General features: G+C 41.8%; 1 protein-coding gene across 5 annotated transcripts in view; it reads right to left on the reverse strand.

Annotated features, from left to right (window-relative positions):
• LOC124619710 (rho GTPase-activating protein 17-like) overlaps positions 1–14925 on the reverse strand; it is a 323049-nt gene that overhangs the window by 20140 nt on the left and 287984 nt on the right. For 3 of the 5 annotated variants that reach the window (XM_047146270.1, XM_047146268.1, XM_047146269.1), the window contains exon 14: positions 11954–12089. The exons of the other annotated variants lie outside the window; for them this stretch is intronic. In XM_047146270.1, the coding sequence (XP_047002226.1) occupies positions 11954–12089 (136 nt within the window). The remainder of the gene's footprint in view (positions 1–11953; positions 12090–14925) is intronic. 5 annotated transcript variants of the gene reach the window in all.

The following is a 14925-nucleotide window of genomic DNA, read 5'->3' on the forward strand; positions in this document are numbered from 1 at the left end:
ATTGGACAAGTCACAATTATAATTTTTATAAATTTTGTAATTAATTCTAGCAAGAAGAAAGAACAGCTATATCTGTAGAATGAAATAAGTCAGCTATAAACTTATGGTACAGTACAAAAATACACTGCCTGACAAAAAAGTGAGGCAGCCAGAAGGGAAGGAGGAAACAAAATGCAACGTGATGGGTTGAGAGGGTATGTGAAGCTATTTCAGTGATTACAAAATCGAGTCACATTTACAAAGAACTTGGTAGTATGAGCCAACTTATCAGTATAATATTGAACCCCCTCTGGCCTGCATAGACGCTCTGATTCTGTTACGAAGATTGTCATAAAGTCACTGTATTATCTCCTGAGGCAAGTTGGCCCATAACCGTTGTAACTGGTCCTTCGCATCCTGGAAACCTGCACCGGAATTGGCTTGTCATGTGAGCTGGTCCCACACATGTACTATCAGGGCCAGATCTGGAATATTGCTGGCTGCATGAGCACCATCCTGCTGAAAAAATGGCACAAGAATATTGTCACATCAGAGATAAGACATGAGGATGTAGGAGGTCCTTGATGTGCTGTTGTGCCAACAGGGTTCCCTCAATCACTACCAATTGTGACCTGAAGTCATACCTGACGGTTCCCCACACCATGATGCTAACAAGTAAAACTACTATGCCTCTCCAAAACATTGGGAGAACAGGGCCTCTCTCCAGGTCATCGCTGTACTCGCTGAAGATGGTCATCTATGGTAGTGCAGAACCATGTTCATTGCTGAACACAATATGATACCATTCATCAGCAGTCCATGCTTTCCAGTAATGGCACCACTCCAAATGCAGCCATTTGGGTTGTGGTGTTAACGGTGGCTTACTCGTGGGATGGTAATGCCCTAATCTGGCTGCACTAGTCTTTGACCAATGGTGCAGGTTGACACAGAATATTGCAGGGAGTCCATTACCTGTTCTCGGACATGTGCACATGTGAAGCTGTTATATGGTGCTTGGTGCCAATACAGTGATCCTTCCTTGTGGTGGTCAGACGTGGTCAACCAGTCCTTTGATTACAAGTATATCTGCCCTCATGTTCCCATGCAGTTGAACATCAGGCCATTGTCAAATCTGAATATCACACAAATCCGGATATTATTTGATTCAACCAACCAGCCAAATGGAGACTGACAAGGCCCATTCAGAGTCTCTAGCGTGCTGATAAAGCTGTCTCACACGAATATGTGGCACATCTGTGATTTTCAGTGATCATTCAACATCTAGTGGTACTCACAACCCTTGTATATCCTACCAAGCCTGGTAACAACACTAAACATCAATGGTGGCCATCCCATCTGTCACAAATAATTGCAACCCAAATCATTTACAACCTACCAATGCTGTGTATGTGTTCAAAGTTAACTGACATCTGATATTTTTTCTGGGTGCTTCAACTTTTTTGTCAGTCAGTGCATTTAACTTGGTTATTTTAGATGGTCTTCATAAATTTTTCCACTGTATAGGGGCAGTTCATCTGAAGTAACATTTTTACTTTTGCTCTGAATCCTCATCTAATCGACTTTAGGCTTTAAGGTAGCTTGTTGTATAGAAGGACTCCTGACTCCCATGAGCCTTACATGTAGCTGTTGACTAATTATAGAGATATCATTGGAGTTACGGGTCTGATGATGGTAGATATCTTTATTTTTTGTAAAGTACGTACATTTTCATGAATAAAAAGCACTGTTTCATGAACATAAACATAAGGCACTGGCAGGGTACTGCCCACCATAAATAGGTGCTTAGTGGTTGAGGGGAGAGGCACTTCTCTCATTATTTGAGTATTTTCTTATGATAGTAAATATCTGTGTGAGACACGCCAAAATGGAATGCAATATGTGACAGTAGTGAATATACAATTACAAAACATGCACATTTTAGTGTTTCAATTTCACATAACTTACTTACATCATTAACCCACAAGTGAGCACACCTATTTATACAGGGTTGTCCATTGATAGTGACCGGACCAAATATCTCACGAAATAAGCATCAAACGAAAAAACTACAAAGAACGAAACTCGTCTAGCTTGAAGGGGGAAACCAGATGGTGCTATGGTTGGCTCACTAGATGGTGCTGCTGTAGGTCAAACAGTTTCGTTCTTTGTAGTTTTTTCATTTGACGCTTATTTCGTGAGCTATTTGGCCCAGTCATGACCAATGGACCACCCTGTATAGTCCGCCAAACACAAGTAAAATTATTTTTCAGCGGTTCACTGTTGTTTCACAATGGCCAGCCCATACTTATTCCTTCATTATTGCTTCAGCTTACACAGTGTTGTCATACATTCAAGCGAGCAACAGTAATATAAAATCAACAGTGAGCTAGATCAGAAAAATTTGCTATCCTCGGAAGAAAATGACCTAGATTATGAGCTAGCAGCACAATCCCACAGCGTGGCAGTTGACCACAAGATAATTGGTAATAGACTAAGGAGCTGGGTGGGCTCTGATGCCTGGAGTGGGTCATTACTGTGGGGTAACAGCTGTCCATTGCCAACACTTCTGCTTTAGCTGGTATTATATAATTTTATTTTATTGTTGTTTAATTAAACTTAGATGAAACTATGATTTTACTCTTATATGTCTACCTTGGTAACATAAAGATGCTGTTCTTTACATGTGTATAAAGTACATTGCGCACATGCTTGTGTTATGAAAATTGGCACACCTGCTCGAAGGTTAAATGCATCGCTCAAACTGCTCCATCTATTACTAACTTTTTTATATACCCTATCTCATCTAAAGTATGTAGGCACCCATTAGGGGAAATGAATATGGGATGTGTCCACCCTTTGCCTTTATGATGGCTTGAACTCTGCTCATGACACTTTCAATGAGGTGTCTGACTGTCTGTAGAGGAATGGCAGTGACCATTCTTCCTCAACAGCCAAAACAAGAGAAGGTAATGATGTTGGAAGGTCAGGTCTGGAGTGAAAGCAACGTTCTAACTCATCTCAAAAGTGTGCTGTTGGGTTCAGGTCAGAACTCTGGGCAGGCCAGTTCATTGCCGAAATGTTATTGTCTACAGTCCCCCTCCATAGTTGACTCGTCAGCACAGCAGAATGCCTTGGTTCAATTTCTGGTTGGGTAGGAGATTTCCTCTGCTCAGGGCCTGGGTGCTGTGTTGTCTTCACCACCATATCATCCTTCATCGATATGGAAGTCGCTGAAGAGGCGTCAACTAAAAAGACCTGCACCAGGCGATCGGACTACCTGACGGGAGCCCCTAGCCACATTTCATTTCATTTCACAAACCATTGCCTCACACATGCTGCTTTATGATAAGGTGCATTGTCATGCTGATACAAACAGTTATAGTCTCCAAACTGTTCCTCTACTGTATGCAGCACACACCACCATGAAATATGTTTGTATCCTTCCACATTTAGTGTTTTCCTAAGCACAATAAGGGGACCACACTTCAACCATGAACCCCCAACCACCAATACCATACCACCACATCCTTCGTCCTTTACTATCAACATTACACATGATGTCCTGTAATGTTCTCCAAGTATTCAACAAACCCAAACCCTTGAGTCAGACTGCCACACGGTGTATAGTGTGAGTCATCATTTCACAACGATAATTTCCATTGTCCAGTGGTGTCGCTCTTTGCACCACTTCCAGCATGCTTAGCACTGACTACAGAAATGTGTGGCTTATAAGGAACTGCTCCACCATTATACCCCATTCTTCCTAGCTCCCTACATACACTCACTGTTGTAGCTTGACTGCTAGTAACACTCTGGAACTCACAAGTGATTCCTTCCGCCGATTCCGTGTGATTTTTTACAACCACCCTCTGCAATGCTCGACAGTCCCATCAGCAAGAGATCTGCCAGGTCTTGGTTTAGCTATGGTTTTTCCTTCATGTTTCCACTTCACAAACACACCTCCAACAATTGACTCGGCCAGCTTTAGAAAGGTTGAAATGTCCTTTGTGGGCTTATTACTCAATTAACATCCAATGGATAGTCCACATTCAAAGTAACTGAGCTCTAATAATACACCCGTCCTGCTGTTATTGCTTTTCTAATGACAACACAATATGCCCTGTCTCCTCTTATACTGGTGGGGCCCATCTCTTGTGACATCTAGTAGTCAATTCAAGATTACACAGGAGTGTCGGATACTTTGGATTGGATTGTGTATGCACCATTGTAGAGCGTGATCTATCCACTCTCTGAGGAATTTAGTGGTTGCCATACCACAGTAAGAAAACAATCACCATGCAGTTCACTCGGCTGCAGTAGACGAAAAACCAAATAAACTCTGCACAGCTTGGCAAAAGTTGCCAATGACGAGAGACACTTCACCATGTACAGAAACAGCTATCTGCACGGCTCGCATAGCCACACGGACATGCATGGGCTGCAAGGTCTGTGTGCATGGGTTTGATACTCTTCTGTAGGCCTCATGTTGTACTATGATGGAGCTAAGCGGAAAGGGCTATGTGCCAGTTTGGTCGCACTCAGCTGTTTATCAAGCACTGAGAGTGAATGATGTCATAACATGTGGATAGTGAATGATGGGGAGCAACTGCTGTTCACTCAGCTTTGCCATGTGGGTATAGTGCTCTAGTGGTTACCTCTTTGTTTATAGGCACATTTTTAATTCTGCTATCACATATCCTTGATGAAATTGTATGTCATGGCTGAAAAATTATATATACAGTTTTGCCTTTATTCAGTAACATTTTTTTTGTGTTTAACCAATTGACCAGCTTGGAGTTCGTTTGAGAAAAGGTGTTATGGAGTTCATTAGCACATTGATTCTTGTTCTTTCTCTTGTGCCTTTGGCCTGTACCGGTGCTGGGTCAGCATGGTTAGTAATGGATTTGGCATGGTTAGTTGAAGGGGTGGCTGGATGCCCTTCCTGATACCACTCATTACCTCACCGCCCCCCCCCCCCCCCCCTTGCCCCCCCACCCCCACCCCAACCCCATCCCATCCCATCCCCAGGACGTAATATGTGTACAGCAACTGTCTCCTTGTAGTGTCATGGCATGCGAGAGTGCAAGTTTGCAAAATGTTTGAGAATCGTGTAACTAAGAGTGGACTTAACTGCCAGTCTCGTATTTCCGTACTGTGATGTGGGAAATCACCAAAGAATCACATCCAGGGTGGTTAGAACACCAATTCTCATTGTCAATCTGCTGGGCAGATTTGATCTGGGGCCAGAGCACTTCCCAGTCTCGGAAGCAGCGCTTTAACATGAAGCTATCCAGGCAGGTCATGAGCATATTCATCTGAATAAAGTGTATTGCTGTCACCAACAAACATTACTGGTAGACTTTGCTGAATGTTTTGATGGAGATCATGAATAAATAAAATAAACAGAAGTGGTCCACTTCAAGTGCACTAAGGGTGGAGCTTCAAGAATGGTTTGTCTTTTAACTGTAAGCTTTCGAAATTTTTTTAGGTGATTACAACTCTTTGTATTCAGTTGGAGAGATACAACTGAAACCAACTGTTGAATTTTCCCCAAAATCTAGACTGTAGCAATTTCTACATTAATAATTCATACCTGACAAGACTGAAGGTCTTTGTGAGATCAAGAATACTCCTGTAACTATCAGTTAGCCCAAAACTCCAAAACTAGTTACAACTCTCATATAAAACACAACAGAAGAAAAATATCTCTCTTCAAAATTTCAATCTCAATAACTGGTTTCGTGTAGAAGTGAGCTGTTATGAGAACCTGAACAATGAAGACTACAGGCAACATCCACTGCAAGAAGGCTGAATTTCTGATCTTGGCTATATCATTTCCAAAGAAAGACAAACATAAAAATACTACAAATGCTATCGCAAATAATCTACTACAGCACGATCTCTCATACCGAACATAACAAAGGAAAAATAATCCTTGTGCCAGCAATTTGTGCCCAGTGCAAAAGGAAACACAGTTTTTTTTTTTTCAAGTGTGAGTATAGAGGGAACTCTACGCTTCACAGTCATACATCTTGATAAAGGAAATAGTCATGCCACCAGAAATTTAAAAAAAATATGTCAGGTATTTTCTCAGGACATTTCAATGATGTCCTACGTAGGTCACAAAAAGACAAATCAGAAAATATTAATTTCTCCTCTCAGTTACCTTTGTGCTGGACAAACTTTTACACAACATTTCACTCAGTCAATGAAGAGGCCGTGCGTGGCACGAATTCCCGCCATTATGTATTTTACACCTTGTTTTTAACAAACTTCCATCTCACTACATTAATTTAAATTACTATTGTCACTGAGCTGCTGCTTTGACTGATCGTGAATGGCGTTAGCAGTGCATTTCGATATATCCCCTCTCGTAGTATCTTTGCTCGACTGCTATTACTTCCTGGTTGTTGTATGTTGTAAGGGAGATGGTAGCAGTTCAGGTGGTCAGTTCCGGTTGCGAGTTCGGGCTGCCAGTCAGTTGGACTGCGTCAGGAGTGCAGTCTGAACCTGCCAGTCAGAGTGGCAATATGGCACTAGGGCAGTCAGGTGGAAGCAGCAGTAAGGTCTGCGTCGACATGGCTCGCCTGACCGTTGCCGCCACGCATCTCCTGAGCTGGGCCACGCTCTTGGTGGATCGTCGGTTGGTCGTCCTACCAAACGACATGTTTGTGCAAGTGTTTTCTGGTTGTGTGTGTAGTTGTCCTTATTTCTGCTGATGACTATTTTTGACGTTGTTGGCACTCTGAGGGGAGTTGGTCGGTTGTTGCGGACGAGGGAACTTCTCCATGCGGTGCAGTCCGCTGCGGCCACTGGCAGTCCCTGCACAGTGTCGGAGTGTGTGTAGAGCTGTCCAATCGCTACGAGCTTCGTGGTTCGCCGACTCAGGACGTCACAGTTGAGTAGTGGTTTCACATACCCAAGCCACATCTATTCATGTTGTGGTGGTTCGCGTCAGTGGTTTGCTGTTGGGGAGGTTTCCTGGTGAGTGGTTTTACTGCTGTGATTTAGCCACCATGCAGTGCAATTAACTATTTTGTGCAATTAACTATTTTGGTCTACAACGATTTGAGTGCACCAGTGGAATTTACTGTCTTGTGGCCATTAGTGTTCCTGTTACCTGCCCTGGCCACTAACGTAATTTCAGGCAGCATACTTTCCTCACCTGTTGTCGCTGTCCAACATGGTGTGTAATTTTGACAGCTAATACATACTCCATTGTGGATTATCATGTTTGTAACATTGCCGGTTGGGGTTCTCACGTACTGATTGACGGGAAGCAAGTTGTCGTGTCAGTCGGTCCATGGCTGCCCCCTGGTTGGGTTCCGATGGATCTTTCCACAACCCTATTACCTGTTCTGCCCAGTGGGTTTAGCGGGCATTTCACTGGTAGCAGAGCGTGGTTACGCTCGTGCTTACCAAACCCACGGTCAGTTTCACTCCTGTTTCTATTGTACCTGTGGCATTGTATTGTTTGGTTTGTATTGTTTCAGATGTTAAGATGATGGCAGTCAGACAGTGATCGAATATTGGTATGCTGAGAAGAGACCATCTCGTTTATGAGTTGGCAGTAAGGCATCAACAGACTGAGGGCATTGCTCCAGAATTGGTAGCACATTTGCGCGCTGCCATGCGTCAGCCGGTTGACGTCACGCCAGCGGTGGTCGGAGAGACAGGAGTGGCAATTCGGTTTCCTGTAAGGCTACTGAAGGTCTTGAAGACATTATTTGTCTTCTAGAGGGAACCCAACCTGGTGACAATCAGCTGGACTGAGTGCAGGCACTGATAATCCATTAAGTTCAGACATTTCCTTCTGGTCTTAAAGTTCTGGTAGCTCTTTGATTGTCAGCTTCGAATAGACCCCCCAACTTTGGTCATCTTGTGAGGCTTAGCTCGGTGTCTTCTACTTTGTAGGGATGTCTGGTTGCCTGGGGCATGTTTCCTCTGCATTGTTGAAGTCCGAGTGGCTTAGCAGTGGCTGTGAATTGGTCGTCTTGCCGGACTTAGGTCGGTCTCTTCCCGGAGCAGGGATGTTGGGTAGTCAGTGGGCGTGTTTCCTCTGCAGGGATGGGTCCGACCGAGTGTTTCACTTGCGGCCTTTCTCAGCCACTGTCTTGTGCCTTTTTAGAAGCTGCTAGTTAGTTTATTTTGGCATATCACCCCCAGGTTTTGGTTCGAGGGGGGGGGGGGGGTTGAGCCATGCGTGGCTTGTGTTCCCACCATTATGTATTTTACACCTTGTTTTTAACATACTTCCATCTCACTACATTAATTTAAGTTACTACTGTCACTGAGTTGCTGCTTTGCGTGACTGTGAGCGGCGTTAGCAGTGCGTATCGATATAGCCCCTCTCGTAGTATCTTTGCTCGACTGCTATTACTTCCTGGTCGTTGACTGTCGCAAGGGAGTTGGTCGCAGTTCGGATGGCCGGATTGGGTTGTGAGTTCGGGTTGCCAGTCTGTTGGAATGGGTCTGGAGTGCAGTCCGAGCCTGCCAGTCGGAGTGGCAATGTGGCACTTGGGCAGTCGGGTTGGAGCAGCAGTGAGGTCTGCAATGACATGGCTCGCCTGACCATTGCCGCCATGGATTACTTGAGCCAGGACACAGTCTTGGTGGATCGTCGGTTGGTCGCTCTACTGGACGATCTGTTTTAGCTCGCTGATTGTTCAGGAGTCAGCTATCTGCAAAGCGGCGCTAGTGCAGTCGGGTTGGGGTAGCAGTGAGGCCTGCGTTGACTTGGCTTGCTCAACAGTTGCCGCCACGCATCTCCTGAGCCGAGTCACCGTCTTGGTGGATCATCGGTCAGTCGTTCTGCCAGACGACGCATTTGGGCTCACCGATCGTTCATGAGTTGTGTGTGTGTGTGTGTGTGTGTGTGTGTGTGTGTGTGTGTGTGTGTGTGTGTGTGTGTGGTTACCATCGGGTATCGTTCAGGTCTTTGTGGAAGTATTTGTCAGATTGTGTGTGTAGTTGTCCTTATTTCTACTGACAATTATTTTTGATGTTGTCGGCACTCTAAGAGGAATCGGTTGGTTATTGCGGATGAGGGAAGTTTCCCGCGCGGTGCAGTCGGTTGGGGCCACTGGCAGTCCCTGCACAGTGTCGGAGCGTGTGTGGAGCTGTCCAATCGCAACGAGCTTTGTGGTTCGCCGACTCAGGATGTCAAAGTTGAGTAGTGGTTTCAACTACTCAAGCCACATCTATTCATGTTGTGGTGGTTGGCGTCGGTGGTTTGCTGTTGGGGAGGTTTTCCGGTGAGCAACACCAGGTGGTTCTACTGCTGAGATTTTGACGCCATATGGTGCAATTAACTATTTTGGTTGACTATGATTTGAGTGCACCAGTGGCATTTTCTGTCTTGTGGCCATTAGTGTTCCGGTTACCTGCCCTGGCCACTAACGTAATTTCAGGCAGCGTCCTTTCCTCACCTGTTGTCACTGTCCAACATGGTGTGTAATTTTGACAGCTAATATGTACTCCATTGTGGATTATCACGTTTGTGACATTGTCGGTTGGCGTTCTCATGTACTGATTGATGGGAAGCAAGTTGTTGTGTTGGTCGGTCCGTGGCTGCCCCTTGGTTTGGCTCCGACGGGTCAAGTATAGTTGGGCTCACCATCTTCTCACCTATGTGAACGAGGGCAGACCGACATCCCTGGAGGCTTTCTGAGTGCCAACAGTGTTTAATTATCTGTTGTCAGCTATTTTAAATTTTGGGCTCTTGGTTATTGTTTGTTTCTTAAAATTTTACGTATTAATTTTTAAATTTATCTTTCAAGCTTAAACAATGTGGCCTTCTGCCTTTAAAGATTATGGTAATATATTTTGAAATTTTGAAGTTTGATTGTGACCCTCAGCCATTGGTATTGCACCTTGCATATGTTGTTTCCTTAAATTATTTTATTGCTATCTTAATTGGATTTTTATCTCATTAAAATTTCTTGTTGGAGGCCTTCAGCCGTGAAGGAGTTGCTAAATTACAATAAATGACAACTAGAAGCAGAAACTGACCTCAGCCCTTGGCCGTTTCCATAATCCTATTACCTGTTCTGCCCAGCGGGTTTAGCGGGTGTCTCAAATGAGACAGACAATTTATGAATAATATTTAGATTCAACATACTCAATAGAAAATATTGCTGTGGTAATTATAAAGCTTCATTGTGAAGTTATTAATAGTTCGTTATCACATGATGTGTCACAGATATATTCAGAATTATGAAAGTTACTCCACTGTATCACAAACGAGACACAAATGACGTTAACAGCTACAGGGCACTATTATTCCTGCCATGTTGGAAATACTGAAAAAAGTAGTGTACAACCATGTAATAGCACTCCTTGAAACCATAATAATACAGTGTTACAAAATATCAGTTTGAGTTTTACACATGCTAATAAAATTGTGTCCAATGAAACTGTGATTAGGCACGATGTTCCTTGAGGCTCAGTTCTGAGTCCACTCCTTTTCCTGTTATCAATGATCTGCCTCTGAATCTGTCTAAAGCCTAGACTGTTCTGTGCACAGCTGATACAAATCTCCTTTTCCAAAACCTGTCAGTTGAAATAATGAGAGGGAAATTAATTCATTACATAAACTAACTAACTTCCTGCTTGCATAATAACAGACTATTAACAAATACAAGCAAAAATGCATGTATACTACTCAGTGCCTCCCAGTGTTTGATTTTTAAAAGAGGTTCTTCTGAGGGTGTTTTTTGAAAATTTATTCTAAAGCATTTTTCCACCAGAGGTATCAGTACAGCGTACCATCATACAACAAGCACTGGTGCCTCCAAAAAACACCGTACCTGTATGGATCCCATACTAGTAAGTGACAATGCAATAGTTCAATTCAAGAAAATTAAATTTCTTGGGGTATAGATCTACAATAATTTACAATGGAATATTCACAGAGAAAAAGCTGCAGAAAAGATTGAGCAGTCTGTGGTACACTTTTCGGATCCTGTGATATCAAAACACTAAACGCAGTTTATTTTGCAGTAGTCCATTCAACTACACTTTACAGCATTCCATTTTGGGAGTTAATCCACAGGAAAATTTTTGTGATCCAAAAGGGACTCAAAAAGGTAATGAAACAAGTGTCTCCTGAACATCTACCAAGCCAATATTAAGGGAAGTGGGAATATTAAATGTTTCCTGTATTTATATATCAGAAACTGTGATATCTGTTGAAAGAACTTGTGAATCTGTTCACCATTATAATGCATGTTCCAGTGCAAACATTCATTTTATGTGCAAAAGAATGGCCAAGGATCTAGCTGGAGTAAGAATTATGGGCAGTGTGCTCTACAACAAATTATCCCAATCAGTTCCTGAAAACAGCAAGACACTTACGAATAAAATTAAGAACATTTTACTTGGACATACTTTTTGTTGAGCTGCGCTACATAATTTTATTAGTACAGCTTATTATCATACCTTTTCTCTGCTACAGTTTTTGTATACCTATGACTTGTCCTGTAACTTTTGTACACTGTACAACATACGATTCTTGGGATCGAAATAAATAAGTACTAGTTTATGCCACCAACTTTTAATCATGAGTAATGTCAGCAAATGGCTCACGCTACACTCAAAGACAGATCTGTCAAAGGTACTATTTCAGTTACAGTGGCTAAACTGTGAACCACTGTTTGTTTCATCATCATACTTTTAAAAAAGGGGGGGGGGGGGGAGGGGGATACAGTAAGATGCAGGTGAGATATTGTGAATGTGATGAGTGAAATATTAATTGTAAGCATAAAATAGTATATAGAAAAGAAGTAAAACACATTTCCAAGTATCTTTATCATACAAGACCTTCCAATTGTAGCAGTGTAATACTTACATTGAAATTCCGGTGCAAAGAACTTAGGAAACGTGCTAAAAGCAACTCAATTTAATTCAAAGATGTGGTACCTGCTTCCTTGTAACCCATGTATTGTGTCTACTATGTGAATAAAATATAACTCACCTGTTAGAGACGATGTCCTACCACGAAACAATGGGCTCTCTTGTGGCAACCTTTCACTTCCCACTTGTATTATAGACACTTGCTGCTTGTCTACTGAGTACAGATGGGCACGTTCAAGCATGGGGCGCTCTGAAGACTGCACATAGCACCCACACCATAACAAGAATGAAATCACATTGACACTAGTGTGTGCAACACAAAAAAAGGCCATCAGTGATCTTTGCTACCCTGTGTGCATGCCAAACCAATCACGCAAATATCAGCATTGAGAATTCAACTCCATAAGCATCCAGAGGAGAAAAGAAACTGCATGGACTACTGCCCTCTTTTAATATAAATATATGTAGGTGTACCCTATTTAACAGAACTTGTAGGTGAAATATAAAAATATCCTGAGAGCTTATTTTTTCTGGCTTTTTTTTTTTTTATATAGCAAAGATCAATGATGGAAAACTGAAAGCAATTACAGAGACAGCAAAACTAGCTAGAATGAAGACATAACATAAGAATGAACATTAAGTCAGCCACAGTACAAAGTATAAAGCTATGTTCCTGCTGTAGCCATACTTTTACTTCTCAGTGCACAGTAAAACAAGACATGAATTTACATTTGTGTCCAAGCACCAGCAAAGAAAAGAAAAAGCACTGCCACTGCCCCATCAACCAAGCAAGTTTTTTTTAGAACCAAAGCACAAGCACTGGACCATTTATTTTACTGCAACGTAACTGTTCAGTGTACAAGCTATATGGGAAAAGAATCAAATGAATGTCAATATCTGAGGCAATAACAAGTGCAGAGGCATAGTCACATTCGTCATAATAATCGGTTAGAACAGCTAACAAACGGCAAGAAAAGTACACGATTCAGAAGGTAAAGCTTTGAAAGATGGAAAGAGATGTACCTCATAAGCACTGTACTCGTTACCGTGAGTTCACTAAAACTGAAAAAAATTAGCTGTGACACTTTTGGGGGAAACATAACTGGTTACCAAAACAATGGGCTCTATGGAACAAATGGTGTAGTATTTATAGCAGTAAGAAAGAATTTTAAATCAACAGAGGTAGAAATACAGTCTGCATGCAAAAATGGTGTGGAAATGAATCACTGTTGAGGATAGAATAAAAATAATATTAACTATTATACCTGGAGCCGATAACTGAAGAAAATGAATGAGACAAAATTTCCGGCAAAACTGTTACAAAAGTTTTCTCTGAAAATATCTAGACCAAATTGTTTGCAACCCTATCCATAATGGAAATATGGCAGACCACAGACAGTGGCCATTTGTGTGTATGAATTGTGCTTCTGTGTGAATGTTTTTGTGTGTTTTTTCTATTTCAAAAGCTTAAATGTTCAGCAGTCTTTATAATTAAGCCTGATTGCAAATCATTGCCTGCTCTATGTGGTGAGTCAAAAAATTTTGACATTAACATCTGTAGTGAGTTAACTATATAAATTTAATTACTGGAAAAGCACAAGCCAGCATAAGATTCAGTACAAAATCTGGAACACATACCTCATCTAAGGAGACTGTTTACAAAAATCTTACCCAATCCAATCATCAGTGTAAATTATCTAACAGGGTTAACTCAGAAAAATGTTTTTAAACGTTCAAAGAAGAAATGCAGTATAATTCATGGGCTTATTTACACAAAGGATTGTAAAAGAGATGCAAAAACAAAGGAAGGAAACCAATGTGTGTAATCAGAACAGGAATGCTCCAAAAGCTGTGAATACACCGGCAATGAGCAAAAAACCACTTTTTATATATTCTATTCCTTCTAAAAAGATGAATTTCTGTAAAACGTCATACCATTCACCATACCAAATATGGATAAAATTCAAATTTATACATGTGTCCACAAAGACTGGATACATAGGGAACTCTAATAAATATTAATAAATAATTAACAAAATAAATTCTAATAATTTTTTTTCCAGACCAAATGATGGCTATGTCTAAAGAAGAGTAAGTGGAGTTGGTATTCTTAAGTGGATGGGAAGGATGGCCATATCACAATACTGCAGAAGAATTTAACCTTCGACACCCTCACCATCAGCCTATTTGATTTGCTTCCATTGGAAAAATTAATCAGCAAGTTTAAAAAAACAGGCTGTGTGTTGGACAAACCCCATTCCAGATGACCAAAGACTTCAGACAAAATGAAAGAGGCTGTCTTGGCCAAGGTTTATGCTGTTGTTGTTGTGGTCTTCAGTCCTGAGACTGGTTTGATGCAGCTCTCCATGCTACTCTATCCTGTGCAAGCTTCTTCATCTCCCAGTACCTACTGCAACCTACATCCTTCTGAATCTGCTTAGTGTATTCATCTCTTGGTCTCCCTCTACGGTTTTTACCCTCCACGCTGCCCTCCAATACTAAATTGGTGATCCCTTGATGCCTCAGAACATGTCCTACCAACCGATCCCTTCTTCTGGTCAAGTTGTGCCACAAACTTCTCTTCTCCCCAATCCTATTCAATACTTCCTCATTAGTTATGTGATCTACCCATCTAATCTTCAGCATTCTTCTGTAGCACCACATTTCGAAAGCTTCTATTCTCTTCTTGTCCAAACTATTTATCGTCCATGTTTCACTTCCATACATGGCTACACTCCATACGAATACTTTCAGAAATGACTTCCTGACACTTAAATCTATACTCGATGTTAACAAATTTCTCTTCTTCAGAAACGCTTTCCTTGCCATTGCCAGCCTACATTTTATATCCTCTCTACTTCGACCATCACCAGTTATTTTGCTCCCTAAATAGCAAAACTCCTTTACTACTTTAAGTGCCTCATTTCCTAATCTAATTCCCTCAGCATCACCCAACTTAATTAGACTACATTCCATTATCCTTGTTTTGCTTTTGTTGATGTTCATCTTATATCCTCCTTTCAAGACACTGTGCATTCCATTCAACTGCTCTTCCAAGTCCTTTGCTGTCTCTGACAGAATTACAATGTCATC

Source organism: Schistocerca americana, chromosome 6 (genome assembly GCF_021461395.2).
Source record: "Schistocerca americana isolate TAMUIC-IGC-003095 chromosome 6, iqSchAmer2.1, whole genome shotgun sequence".
In the NCBI taxonomy this organism is placed as follows: domain Eukaryota; kingdom Metazoa; phylum Arthropoda; class Insecta; order Orthoptera; family Acrididae; genus Schistocerca; species Schistocerca americana.